We start from the raw sequence: 13,446 nt of genomic DNA on the forward strand, positions 1-13,446 counted from the left end.
CAGTCGGCGATCGGAGCCATTTATCAACGCTGGGGCCATCCAGTTTCCTTCAAAAAAATTTGTGAACCTCCATACACAGTAGGGAACACACTATGGGCTCTCACTTATTTGTATTTGGCATATGCCTCTAATCAATGTTAGCATTCCCATCCCTTCCTCTGGGGCACTCCTATCCTAGTCAAAGTCCAGGGCTCAAAAACCTAAAAATGTAACTAGGCCTGCAGGTCTAGTAACTTTAATCTACTCGACCTAACTGTAATGTAGTTGACCTGTGAACTAGTCTCATTGTGTGATCCTAAGCAAATTAGCTTTATCGAGTTGCCTTTTTCTTAATCACATAAGTGAGCCCCTTCAAATATGCAAGTTCACGATTTCTTCTTTACCAAAAAATCTCGTTATTGACTAGACTAAATGTTTGATCCATGTATAACCAGAATTGAGCCCATAAATAGGGTACGCATAATCCCTGGCTTGCCTCTTAGTTCACTAATCGCATTGTCATCTGGGCAGGAGCAGTAGTAATTCCCAGCTCCTACTTAAAAACTCACCTTAAATAAATATATTACCAAAGCATGATCTGGTAGTGCACTGTCATTAACAGCATATTTTACATTGAAATAACCACAAAACTTTCCCACCAAGATGTAGTTTTACTGATAATAGCGCGTAAACAATGTTTAGAAATTGGGTTTAAGCAAAAAAATTGAAAATTTGCACATCACCAAGTAAAGTGTTCTGATTTTGTTTTGATCCTATAAAAATATTTTCACCACAGAATTACAAAACTGGGTCTTCATAACTAGTGAAATATTTGAAATGTTTGAACAGTTCACTTAGCTATTTCAGTGTAGTGTTAGAAAAAAGCCTGACATCTTGCATCCTTTCATTTCACATGCTTTGCACAGTTCAATTGCCACACAGATCACTTTACAAAATCTTTTAACTTTAGTCACAGAAAGAAAGTTAAATACAGGAAGACAAACTGACTTTTGACCTCGGTCTCTGAAAGCCAGCAAATGTGACCAGATTTAAATGCATTTTTATTGCTCTTTCACTTTGTGAGCAAAAAGATGTCTTTAAATCTGATCTTGACACTTAGCTCTACTTTCAGATACACAGGTCAGGTTTTTTTTTTCCTACAGTTCATTTTTGTTCTGTGACTGAAGTTAGAGGTTTTTCAGCTAGCCAGAAAGGGCGAGTAGTCCCTAAAAATAGCTTGTCCTGAATAAGACAATGAGTGGATTTTTCGAGCCCTGAAGTTTGAAGACTCTGAAAATCGGGTAAAAAAAATAATTGTACATTTAGAATTTTTTAATACCACACATTTTGCAATTTGAAAGCATTTGCATAAATTCACAAAAACATAAAAAAATCAATTGCATACTTTTACACCATTGTACTACTGAACTTGTAGACCACATACCCTAAAACTGTCCATACTAGATGCATAGTCTGTACATCCTTCGACCTTTATCTGCAATCTTAGATACATTATTCAGCGTGGTGTAATTATTGAATATTACTTGTAGTAATACTTCATCCAACCCAACTCCTGGGAGGTCCTCTATTAATCACATTCCCATCTATCTATTTTTGAACTTTTGGGTCTGTTTAGTTTCTTTCCATCAGCCCTCCACAGCCATAGTTGTTTTTACCAAGTTATTATGAGAGTCCGTGCTACCTCCTTCCTTTAGCTAATCTAGCTTTACAGAAATTTTATGCAGTGAGATTCACTTTTGAACATCTTAATTACGGATCTCAGTAGAACTGACTCCTATTAAATGATATGTTAGTTTACTAATGCATTTGCCACCTGCGGAGTTCAAACCGAAAGGAGTGCATTGGTGAAAGTTCATAAATACTGATCTCACAATTCCGTCCCAGATAGAAACTACAGCAAATCATAATGCAAACGGGTTTTAAGTCCTGCATGTGCATCCTCAACAAAAATATAGAATTGCACTTAATGTAATCAACCTTAAACGTATTCCTGCAGAGAGAAAACAAACTTGTGAACTTTCGAATACATTCCAGAAATTCTAATTATTCCATTTTATGCTGGGAACGCACTTCAATTTTTTTCATCTCTATTTAATTCTTTCTCCAACCTCCATTTTCTAAATCTATAGGGTTTTTTGTTTTCTTAGATTTAGTTATCCGTTCCTAGCCCTGCTCTCTGGACGGACTGTAGCAATTCTAGAAACTACTACAACTGCGATGTCCCTTTTCTTATGTTCTTCTGCAAAGTGTTACACCATATGATATGTTTTGTTTCACAGAGGTCTTAAATGTTTTTACCACCTGATACTAATGGTAGAATCTACATATCATTCGGCCACAGGTAATGTTAATGTGTTACAATTAATGAACTTGTGTGTATCAAAATGGTTCAAACTATCAGAAAATTAGGTCTGTTTTTCATTTGTATCGTGGCAGCAATTAATGCATCCGCGTTGAAAAACCTTTCTTGATAGTTAAACCACCTACTTCACTATGTTTCTGGTACATCCTAATGTTACTAGGTCTCACAATAACGAAAGATTTACTTTTCTTATGTTATTTGAGGCTTACAATCTACATATTTGGTCACTTGTTTATCTGTTTGTAGCAATTGCCAGTAGTATTACTTTAAATACTGTCATTTCTCATTATTAGAAGATTTCAAGAGTAACATGTGGTCCTCCCTTAAGGGCACAACGTGTTTGCTTTTTATTTAGAGTGTGTAACAGCTAACTACTTTTGTTGCTCAGCCCTTGCTGCCACTCTCTGTATTGCATCTTTCTGTGCTCATTTCGCCTGCAATCTAATATTTCATTTGCCGCCTCTTTTTTTGCAAAATTGATTTCAGAGCATTGTTTTCTGAAAACCGTGTACAATACAAAAGTCAGTTTCCTGGCTATATACTAAACTCTGTTCTACATTAAAGTTCTTCCTAACAAGAAATTCAAGTAACTTTATTTTTATGTTCTATGTTTCTTTCCATAGCAGAAGATTGCACAGTAGATGCATACTTTTCACCACAGAGATCACTATGTGATGAGATTCTTACAGCTTGAAGTGTAATTCTTTTTGGTCATCACTCTCAGAACATCCTTTGCCCCACCTGGCCTCTCGAAAGAGGAGAGACCATTCTTTGGACTCTGCTTTGACATCGATTGCTGAGCATCCACCTTATGGCGTTTGGTGCCATTTGTGAAGTTTTCTGGTGGGAAAAGAGGTGCAAAGACCAGACTTTGCCCAGATGCTTAGTTTTCGGAATTAATGTCTGCAACTCGATGGCCAAAAAGCAGCGTCCGGATAGTTTAAGTCTCATCTACCAGGGCAAAGGCTGCTACAACTGTGCTAGCATGCAGACTGCCAGTACCGGGCACTTCAGGCTGCAGCATGGGCATCAGTGTGCATGTGTACGAAGAAAAAATGCCTTGGCAATACGGTCTGACAGGAAGGGCATTTGAACGGTTGTGCCCTGCAAAAATCTTTAATCTGTGCCATTCCACAGACCCACCAGCTGGGGAGGGACTGCTTTGGTATCTATTCTAAAGGTGAATCTGTGGTTCGTAGTATCCATCAGAAGAACATTGGCACCCCTCTTTTAGTAAATACTTTATCTAGCAGCACATTCCTCTCGGCTCTCCCATCCGCTTGTTCTGTGGAATGGGACACTTTTGTAAAAAGGCTGGTCCCAAATTGGAGATCTGTACGCTAGCACAGTTTGATTTTGGCCTATGCGTCGGAGGATGCAGATACTCAGAAAAACTGACATTGACTGGCTCTTTTGATGAATGTTTTGATACTTCCTCAGTCAAAGAATATAGCAAAACTATTCTATTAAAATGTTGGTATTGAAGGAAGTGGCCCAACTAGGGTCACCCGGGTCACGCTCTACCTCCTCTGGCCTTCCAAGAAGTGAAGCGTCAGTGACGCAGTAGAGAATACAAACCAAGTTATTTTATTGTAAAATGCGCTGCAGCGGAGTCCAGTCTGACTAGCCTCTTTACATGCTACAGAGGGGACTGACTTTCCCCAGCATAAATAAGTTGTACATTTCTTCAACTGGGCAGTGACCCACCCACACTAACTTTCCACAGGGAGACAACTTGAACATGGGGGCAAACAAAGATGAGCTAAGAGTTTGAGACCAGGCACACACTATCTCTCTGGCGAGGTCATACAGTCTGTGCCTGCAGCTGGAATAGTGGGAGCCACCTCTCTCTCAGGGAAGGGTATGCGTTAACAAACCACTTTCTCATGCTTCAGTGAGGCCTAACCTTGGTGATGCAAATGCATCCCAGCAGCTTTCTGCTGAGACCAGCAACATGAGACAAAAGCTTAGTTTCAATCCTGTTGCGAAATGGAGGCTGCATGAGAGAAAATGGCGGCACAGATGCCAACCTAAAATACATAACCTCTATACTTATTGTGTGAACATACAACATGAATTGAATAAAATAGCTACATAAATGCTAATATAATATCCGGTATAATATGAACAATATGGCAGTGAGGCATTTCAATTCTAACAGTATTTTTGATTGTGAAGGGGAGTGCACCACGTGCATGTAATTAAAATTGGAGAAAATATTTAGTGATTCCAGCACACACTTCTTGCTCGCTCTCCTTCAAAACGTTTGAAGTGAATAAAAATCCTAACTAATCTTTTGACTAAGCCTTTTGTTTTCCCAAGAAAACTTGGCACAAGGATGCCTTTTCATGCGCTTTGGTTCCTCCTGCCTCAGTTTCACCGAATCCCTTTTTGCGACTTGTAAGTTTGGAGTGCAGCATGGGACATGGTTTGTAACCAGATTTTAAATTCCAAATGCTGTGAAGGGAGAGACCACATTCATCCGATGAGACTTCAAGCAGGCGCGGAGAACTTTCTGCCAAAAACTCTCCTTACGAGGGAATACATACAGACGATTATACTTGCAGGAGCCTTGTGTTACTACTAGGAGATGGCACAAGTCTGCCCTATTCTTAGAAAGATAATAGTAAAGCGGAAGGTTATTTTCCATGCTGAAAGGTACGCGTTACAAGATGCATTGGTTCTAATTGTTTGTGCAATAAGGAGTCCTGCTTAGCACTCGCACTTCACTAAGGAGCATCATCCCTAATTGGGGAATATAAATGCTGAAGTTTGCTAAAGCTGCTCTTAATTACCCCATTTCTCAAGGAAAACCTCTCTCAGGACCCCCTTAGATAGAATTAGGGTGAGCAATGAGATTTACAGGGATCAATTCCTGTTCCATGAATAAGTTCATCTGGGTGCTGACACCATGGTCGAGCCATCACAAAAGGTAATCTTTGCAATTCTATTGAGATTGAGTAGTCCCCCCCCCCCCCCCCCCCCTACCTGTGCTGTTCATCTGGCTTTCACCTTGCCCTACCCTTGTTGATGTATAACTGTCGCCATCTGACCCCCCCCCATCTCCCTCCTGTTTTATATATCTTTGACTTGTGTAGTCCTGCGCGGACTATGTCCAAGAAAATGTTAAATTCTGTTAAGTCCCCACAGCACGGAGCGCTGTACATAGTAGGCTCTGCGAGATTGCTAACTAGCTAAGCCTTGGTAGCTTTCCACTGAGCGTCTTTATATGAAGTACAGTCTTGAGCGGTCTAACCTGGTTAAACATCTAGGTGTCTTTGATGCCAATGTCTTTGAGCAAACTTTTTAGCAGCTTAATGGGTATCCTCCTTCACCAACTTTGCAAAGTAGAGCATACGCATGTCAAACAGGGCACTGGTTGTGAGACCCGCCATTGGCCCCATGTTTGGGCTTCTGTCATACTGACCTCCCCGCTGCTCCGGACCCATTATTTGCAGTGGGTGCAAAACACACCTATTAGGAGTTAGTGGAAATCGAGGCTGCAGTAATGAGGTATTCAGTTTAAGCAAAGTTTTCTTGTATCTACTCAATCCAGCAACCGTCTCCCTCAAGGCGTCCATGTCCTGATGGTCTTAGAAGTATGAATGAACTTTAAGCAGCTACGTCTCAGATAAAGGTGCTAGTCTGAGGCCAGAGAGCCGTCGCCTTTTGTTTTGGTGAACCATCTTTTGGAATTTGCTCAGTCTAGGACAAGCTCACGCCCCACTCTTCAGGAAGGCCTTAAAGTCCCATTTGTTCTGACACTATTAGGCTGCTACTTAGCAAGACCCATGTCGAGATTTAATTGTTCGTGTGCACATTAGATGTGAAATCCGCAAGGCTGCCTTAGTGTATGTTCATCAGAGTTCGAAGAACATAAACCTGTGCAGCTGAGATTTTCAGAGACCGCCTCTAGTTTGGCAATGGAAGTCAGGAGTAGACTTCATTCCCACCTGCTGAACCCTGAGCTCTGGAACCTTTGGAAGATACAGGAACTTTCTGCTTCTGAACGGGAACAGGCTAGGGAGACCACTGTCTTGGCTGTAATGCAGATGTGAAGACCATTCCCACTCTTTTACTTTTTGTAGTGCTCGATCATGGTGGGATAGATATCAGGTTGGAAGTTGAGCCTTAAATGGGCTTCTAGAGTACTGTATAGGCAATCCCTTTCGTAATGAAAGATCTTAGCAACCTGCTGGTGGGTGGAAAGTATTGGAATTGGACGGGAATGTTTGGATGCCGCACAGTTAATGGCCTTTGCAATGCAAGAATGTTCACACTGGATCCTTAAACCAAATACATTTTGATATTTGGGAACGTGTTTTATCCTTCTACCTGCAGTAAAGCACTTTGAAAGGAGGGATACCACAGTGAGATTGTAAATGCAATGTCCCACACACTGGCTTCTTTTAAAAAGTTTGAACCTAGAAAAATGTTTAAAGGTGTGTTTTTTCTTCTTCTTTAAAGCTTAAGAGCAAGTAGTCACCAAAAGTACACTGTAGTAGCTTGAGGTTGTTCAAGGGTCTTATTTATTATAAAGGAAGACCCATGTAGTAGCTTGGGTTTCTTTAAGATTAAAATGCCTCCGCCCTGCTCTTTCACAACTAAGCCAACCGCAAGTAAAATAAAACGTTTTCCTTACTTTACTCATAACATTGAGGATTTGCAACCGCATATACTGCCCCTTTTTTCCTCTCCCCCCCTAGGCTGCAGGCTACTCTTTTTACTTTACAACAAGAAACAATCAAATCTGTATTGCATTTCAAAGATTTGTTATGATAATCAAATAGTCACTGATTCGGAGCACTGGCTTTCACATCACCTCACTCACCTGTGAATTGTGCATTACTTTTGTCCCTTTTTCCATTCTTTTACAGGTATATAACCCAGAGCAGTGACTAGCTAGCTAATATACCTAGGTTCTCCATGTTTCTTCCGACCTAACTGTGCTTTTCCCTTATTGTCACTGTGCTCTGCACATGGTTTTAAGCCGTTTTCCACACACTAAGTCACCCATCACTATGAGGGCACATTACTGTTTTTTTCGCACTTTAGGTGTTTTCTCTACGAAATTGACAGTCACTTCCGGCATCCCCCTCACTCTTTTCTTTAGGTTTCCACTCACACGAGGTACCCCTTCTGTTGATTTTCAATTAGTTATGTGTTCTTTCGCATTCTCATTGTTATCATTCCCAAACCCCTTCCTTTTTGTATTTCCTCCAGCCCTGAAGTCATTGGGTTAACACCCTTACTGACGAAACACGTGTCGGCTGGTTTTCTTTCTCGGTGGTGTCTCCTGGACAGGAGGACCAATCATACACCAATTAAAACTAAGATAGAAAGAACATCGTGTGTGACCTTATCCTTAAACGCCTTACCTTGATCACTTATACCCTTACAATTGTTGTGTGCGCTTGACTGGCTGTTGTACTTTGCATAAGGGTTAGTTCCTACACCCTTTGGTTTCAGAGTTTTTTAGGGTTCTCTCTGTACAAGCAGCACCAACCAAAATTACCTTTTGTGTGACTACTCAACCACTACATGTTGTGCGCCATTCTATTCTGAACACTAATAACCCCTCGCTGAACTGTTGAGACCCATGTAGTAGCTTGGATTTCTTTAAGATTAAAATGCCTCCGCCCTGCTCTCTTTCACAACGAAGCCAACCACAAGTAAAATAAAACGTTTTCCTTACTTTACTCGTTGTCTGTGGCTCTCAAATATTTAAGGATTTCCTCTTACGTTTTCGCTTTACGTTTCTTGACTCTAATTTCGCCGCTTGTGGGTTCAAAGTCATGGCCCAGCACCCGTCGCCAAAAATGATGTAATAGTTGAATAATGAGGAGACCAGATCAAAGCCAGTTCATTGATTTATTGTAGATTAGCTGGACTATCAGAGCAGGGCAACTGTAGCTACAAAGTGAATCTGGCAACTACCACAAAGAGAACACTCAGCAGAGAATGCAGTCACACACATTCTAGAAGATAGGATTCTTAAACCAACCCAAGTTACTACATACACTTCATGTCCTTTTCACTCGCACGGGAGAGAGAAGCTATGTCCCTCCTTTTAGTTAGACTATCCGTTTTAATTGTAATACATTGTCAGTGGTGCAGGTGTTTCACATGTTTATCCCTCTCTGGGCAGACGTTTTTTGAATTTTTTGTAATTGTGTAGTATTTACCTGTGTATTATTTATATGAATGTATTTTTTGTTTTGTAGGCTTCGAAAGGCGGAAGGAATAGGCTCCCAAAGCCGAATGCACGGGTCTTTCCTCCCTCAAGACACATGTCGTTGCCAAACTTGAAAGATGCCTCTTCAAGTGCCTCTCGAGCCTATTGCCAGATTCAACCAGCAAGGCCTGTTTTAAAAGACAAGGGAAATTTGCCAAAGGAGTGCTTGCGGCCTCTCCAGAGACCCCCAGGAAAGCAAGATTTCAGAAAAGACGTTTTCTCAGAAGTCAAAGTCTGTGCTTCTGGGAAGTCCAGCGTGGCAGCAAGTCTCAAGCGGCGAAACAGTACAGGAGAGATTTGCAAAAACCTGTACAGTTACTTTGAAAACTGTAAAATGGAAGCAGCTAAGCGAAGCAAGACTCCACTAGACAGCACTTGGGTTCGCAAGGATAGTGATGGTAGCCAAAAAATGGAGGGCAGTGGCAGTCATGAATCCAGCATTGCAGCCTCAGAAGCTGGCTCTTCCGTCTGCAGTTCATGGAGTAGGACCTTTGTTGTCTTGGATGATGAAGGAAATGAGGTCTTTCTAGATTCTCGGGGTCTCAAATCCCATGGCGAAGCCCAGGATAAGAATGTTGTCCAGGAAGAAGTTTCTTCTGTAGAAAGTGCTGAGCCAATGTTAAACGATGTATTGCCCAATTCTGAGCCCACTGTGACATTGCAGCACCTGATTCCGCCGGGGGCCATGGACACCAACTCCACCTTGCCAAATTCTAGATATTTCCCTGACTGTCAGTCTGCAAATCCTAGTGGTGTGGTAGATGCATCCAATGCAGACAATGAACGCTCTGCTGGCAAATACTTTAGCACCCCAGTGGCCACCACTAAGCCAAAAGGCAAAATTCTGCTCACGCCAGTAATGGAGGTAGACCTGGAGCTGAGTTCCACAGAGCCCGAAAGTGTCTCTGAACAAAAGCCATGTAACTTACCCATAGGAAATGAGTGCGTGAGGGAACCCTTTCCAGACCTCCTTCAGCATACCCCGTCAAACCAAGAAGAAATCACTCTGGACGCTCTCCAGTATCTGAGCTCTTATGCTGCAGAGTGCAATAAGATAGTCTCTGAAATAGCAGGCAGCAAGGTGGTGGAAGAACAAACTCTTCAGCCGAGTTCTGAGTTCTCTGCTGGCCCACAATCTTCAAAAAGAAAGCAGGTTATGTTTGACTATTCCACCATTCAAGCTGAGCCTCTTCCTTATGAGCTCACGCCTATGAAATCCATGCTATGCCACGATGCGGATAAGGTTCTAAGATCTCTGGACTGCACTGAGGCGTCTTTTTTTGCTGTGAGTATCCTTGACCTTGATAATATGAACACGCAGCTGATGGAATTTGGGAGTGAAGGTTTGGAGGGAACGATACCGCTTGGTGCAAGCAAGGAACTTTTAGATAGTGAGCCAAGTATTTTGTCCAAAATATCTTTGTCTTCCAGTGGCGGTTTTAGAGGCTTAAAAGATTCTGGTTTATTTGACGGACTTGAGGTTCCTGAGGTTGCAACCAGAGAGTCTGCAAGCAACTGCAGCTTACATGAAGCTAGAACAGTAGCGGACTGTGACCTAAACTGCACAGTTGACTTGCATGCACCTGCTTGTAGTGTTTTATTGAACACCACTGTCACCCATGCCCCCGCAGCTCACAGCAACCCCCTAGCAAATGGTCCTGCATCAAATGCGTTAATCACTGTAAAGCTGGATGCCCAATCTGTCACCAAGACAGAGGAGCAGAGTGCAGTGAACAAAACCCAAGAGCTCTTTACCACAACGTTGGAGATTGGTACCATAAGCCCTTACAAGAAATCGGAAACTAAGGTTGTCCATTTGTTAAACACCACGCAAGAGATTGGGCAAAAAAGTCCCCCTGTATCAGCTAAGGGCAACTTTCATATGAATGTTACACAGGACATTGTGCTCAATGGGAACCATGTAGACATGACTGAAGAAATTATGGAGGAAGGAAACGCCACAAGAGACCTAGGCGACATTAATGGCCAAGATCTTGTCAACGAAGGTGACACCACGAGGGACCTTGGAGCCAGTAAGCATCCGAACTTTCTTGAAGGCGATACCACAGTAGACCTAGGAGATAAGCTCCAGGATTCTTTTGAAGGCAATACCACAAGGGACCTATATGAGCACCTTGGTCCAGTTGAAGGCAATACAAGAATTATTGGAGACAGCCAGGATGGAGGGAATGAAACAAGAGATCTTGGAGACAATAACCAGGATCTTGAAGATAGCACAAATGCAACAAGAGACCTACCAGACCTTCATCACCAGGATATCCAAGATCTAGGAAATGCAACAATTGACCTTGCAGTCAGTAGTCCTCAGGATAATCTAGGAGTGGTGATGGTGACCAGAGATGTCTCGCACCAACATCTTGTGTATGGGAGAAGTAGGACAATAGACGTAGACACCCATATCCAAGAGGCATCTAAGCTGGAGAATTCTGCAAATGCTACACCTGATTTAGACGGTGCAAAAACAAAGGTTAATCTTGAAGAGGTGGTTAGCAGTCATACCACATCAGAGAAAGAAATGATAGAAAGCGAGGCAAGATCAGTGGAGGAAGTGGTAATCGGTGAGGGCAATCTGGCAGAAGAATTGAGTAACGGTGAAGCTACAAACCAGATTGAGGGTCAAAATGAGGATCAACTGGAGGAATCTGTAAAATGTGAGGTTAAATTGGAGAACATCGCAGTAAAAAGTGATGCTGCAATGGATAACCTCTTGGTAAACAGTGAGGCTCAACTAAATAATGTTGTGGTAAAAGGTGAGCATGCACCGGATGAGGTGATATCTAGAGCACTAGAGGTTGGGCTAGGTTCCTCTGCTCGATCTGCTGAAGGTGAAAGTCTGAGTCATCACAGAACACTGTCTCGTCTGAGCTCTGGAGACACGTCTGTCGTTCTTCAACCTGCTGACCTCTCCAGGAGGAGTATCGAGCTCGTGCACAATGAAAGTTGTTTCTCGGCTGCTTCCTTATCCTTTGTGACCTCTACTCCACTGCCTGGGGCTGTGGCCTTCCCGTTTACAAAGGACACCCGTTCAGATTCCGTGCAGAGTAACAATAGTTCTTTCCATAAATTAACCAATTTATCAATCTGTTCCCTTCCGGAAAAGTCAAACTCTGAGGTATCTGAGTCGAGTAAGAGCAAGTCCAAGCAGGCTAAAAGCGTCATGGACCGTACTGGAAAGTCTATTGGTAAGCCCACAGCAGTCAGCACTTCCAGAACTTCCAATCTGCAACGTACAGCAAACACCAGCCAGAGAAATCTCTCAAAAGCTGAAGTTCCAGCTAGAACTCTGCTGTCTGGGCTTCCTGGAGCCAGGAGGTGCCTGGCTCTCACTTCAACTGAAAAACCTAGAGGTTCCAGGGAGACTTGGACAACAAAACCTCCTGTTGGTGGAGCAAGGATTCCTACTCTGACTAAGAGTTCTTCAAAGTCATTTCTGACTAATGGGAAGGCCGGTCTGCCGAAGCCTGGGCTTCAGCCCAGTACACAGAAACCCACTGGAACAAGCTCCACTAGTCTGTCTGAGGGTCAGAGAGCAAGCTCGTCCGTGCTTGGTGATCAGTACTCCAAAAACGAAGAAACACCACCCCCCACCCTAGACTCCAAGCTTGCACAAGTAAGTGAGAACATTTTTATCAAACCTGATCTTGAGGTTCACTTTCAACCTCCTCTTTGTTTGATTGTGAATGAGTAGGGCTAAAACGTATTGGGAGTACATGAAGATGGGGGAAGAGAAACCACAGTCCATCGAATTGTATGCACCTGGGAATGAGCGACTCATTTACATACTGAAGCACTTTTATAGGCTACTCTTGCAAAGGTTGTAGAAAAGGCCACAACGTATTGCCATTCTTTGAACACAATCCTGCAACACCACTGATGTTGCACAGTTGACACAGAAATTGTTTATAAGATAGAACACCTAGGATTGAGTGGCTTCCATTTAAACACATTTGCTATGCTTGAAGGTGCTGCACTTTCAGGCTGTGAAAAAAAAACTTCCAGCAGACTGGCTATTTGAATCCCCAACTGTCAATGATTTTTCTTTAGTTGTATTTGTAGAAACAGTTTTCCATCCTGTTTAAATACTACCCCGGCTGTAGGGAGTTGTGCTTGTTGAGGAAACTGGTGTGTGCAAGACAGTGTGACTGGGTGTGTCCATCCCAGCCTTTTTCTGCGACTCTCCTCCTTCCTAACTTGCCTTGTCCGGGTGACCCAATAGTAGCATGTCCGAGGATCTTCTGGATGTGCTGTAATCTTCTGATTGGGGGGGGGGGAGGGGCTAGGTCTGATCTGCACACCCCTCGCTTCCAGTAGTGACCTTGTGCCTCAAGTTATGGGGCATTGTTGCAGCAGTGTTGTGCTGCAGACAAAGCAGTTGCTGTATTCGAGAGATGGCAGGTCCTTGCATAACACCCCCACAAGACTGGTCTGGAGGTTAATTTAAATGAGGAATTTAGTAATCCACTCCTGTGTACCTCTACATTAGTCAGTCTCACTCATTTATTTAAGTTTTGAATAGCGCTAGCCTGACTGGAGGGTATCGGAGCGCTTCACATCAGTTATATAGCAGAGGAAAAGATAGCACAAAATACCGTAAGGCAAGACAGTTCAGAAATAAAAATCAGTGACAATGCGGTGGAGGGTCCATACCAAGATCTTGATTAACATCGAATCCGGGAAGGAAAGTGTGAATCTCAAGGCTCCAGCTGCTCTTATCTGTTCGTTGGGGATCGGTCAAGGAAAAGGATTTTGAGCTGACTTTTGAATTTAGCGAAGGGCAGAATAGTTCTGATGTGAGGGGAATAGAGTTCCAGATTTTAGGCGTGTTGCT

General features: G+C 42.7%; 1 protein-coding gene across 1 annotated transcript in view; it reads left to right on the top strand.

The window, feature by feature from the left end:
* Positions 1-13,446, top strand: part of LOC147718350 (uncharacterized) — a 395,588-nt gene that overhangs the window by 49,939 nt on the left and 332,203 nt on the right. Inside the window, exon 2 of the mRNA XM_086918293.1 lies at positions 8,587-12,228. Coding sequence (XP_086774419.1) covers positions 8,653-12,228 — 3,576 coding nt within the window. The 5' untranslated portion in view covers positions 8,587-8,652. The remainder of the gene's footprint in view (positions 1-8,586; positions 12,229-13,446) is intronic.

Source organism: Lissotriton vulgaris, chromosome 4_1, assembly GCF_964263255.1.
Source record: "Lissotriton vulgaris chromosome 4_1, aLisVul1.2, whole genome shotgun sequence".
In the NCBI taxonomy this organism is placed as follows: domain Eukaryota; kingdom Metazoa; phylum Chordata; class Amphibia; order Caudata; family Salamandridae; genus Lissotriton; species Lissotriton vulgaris.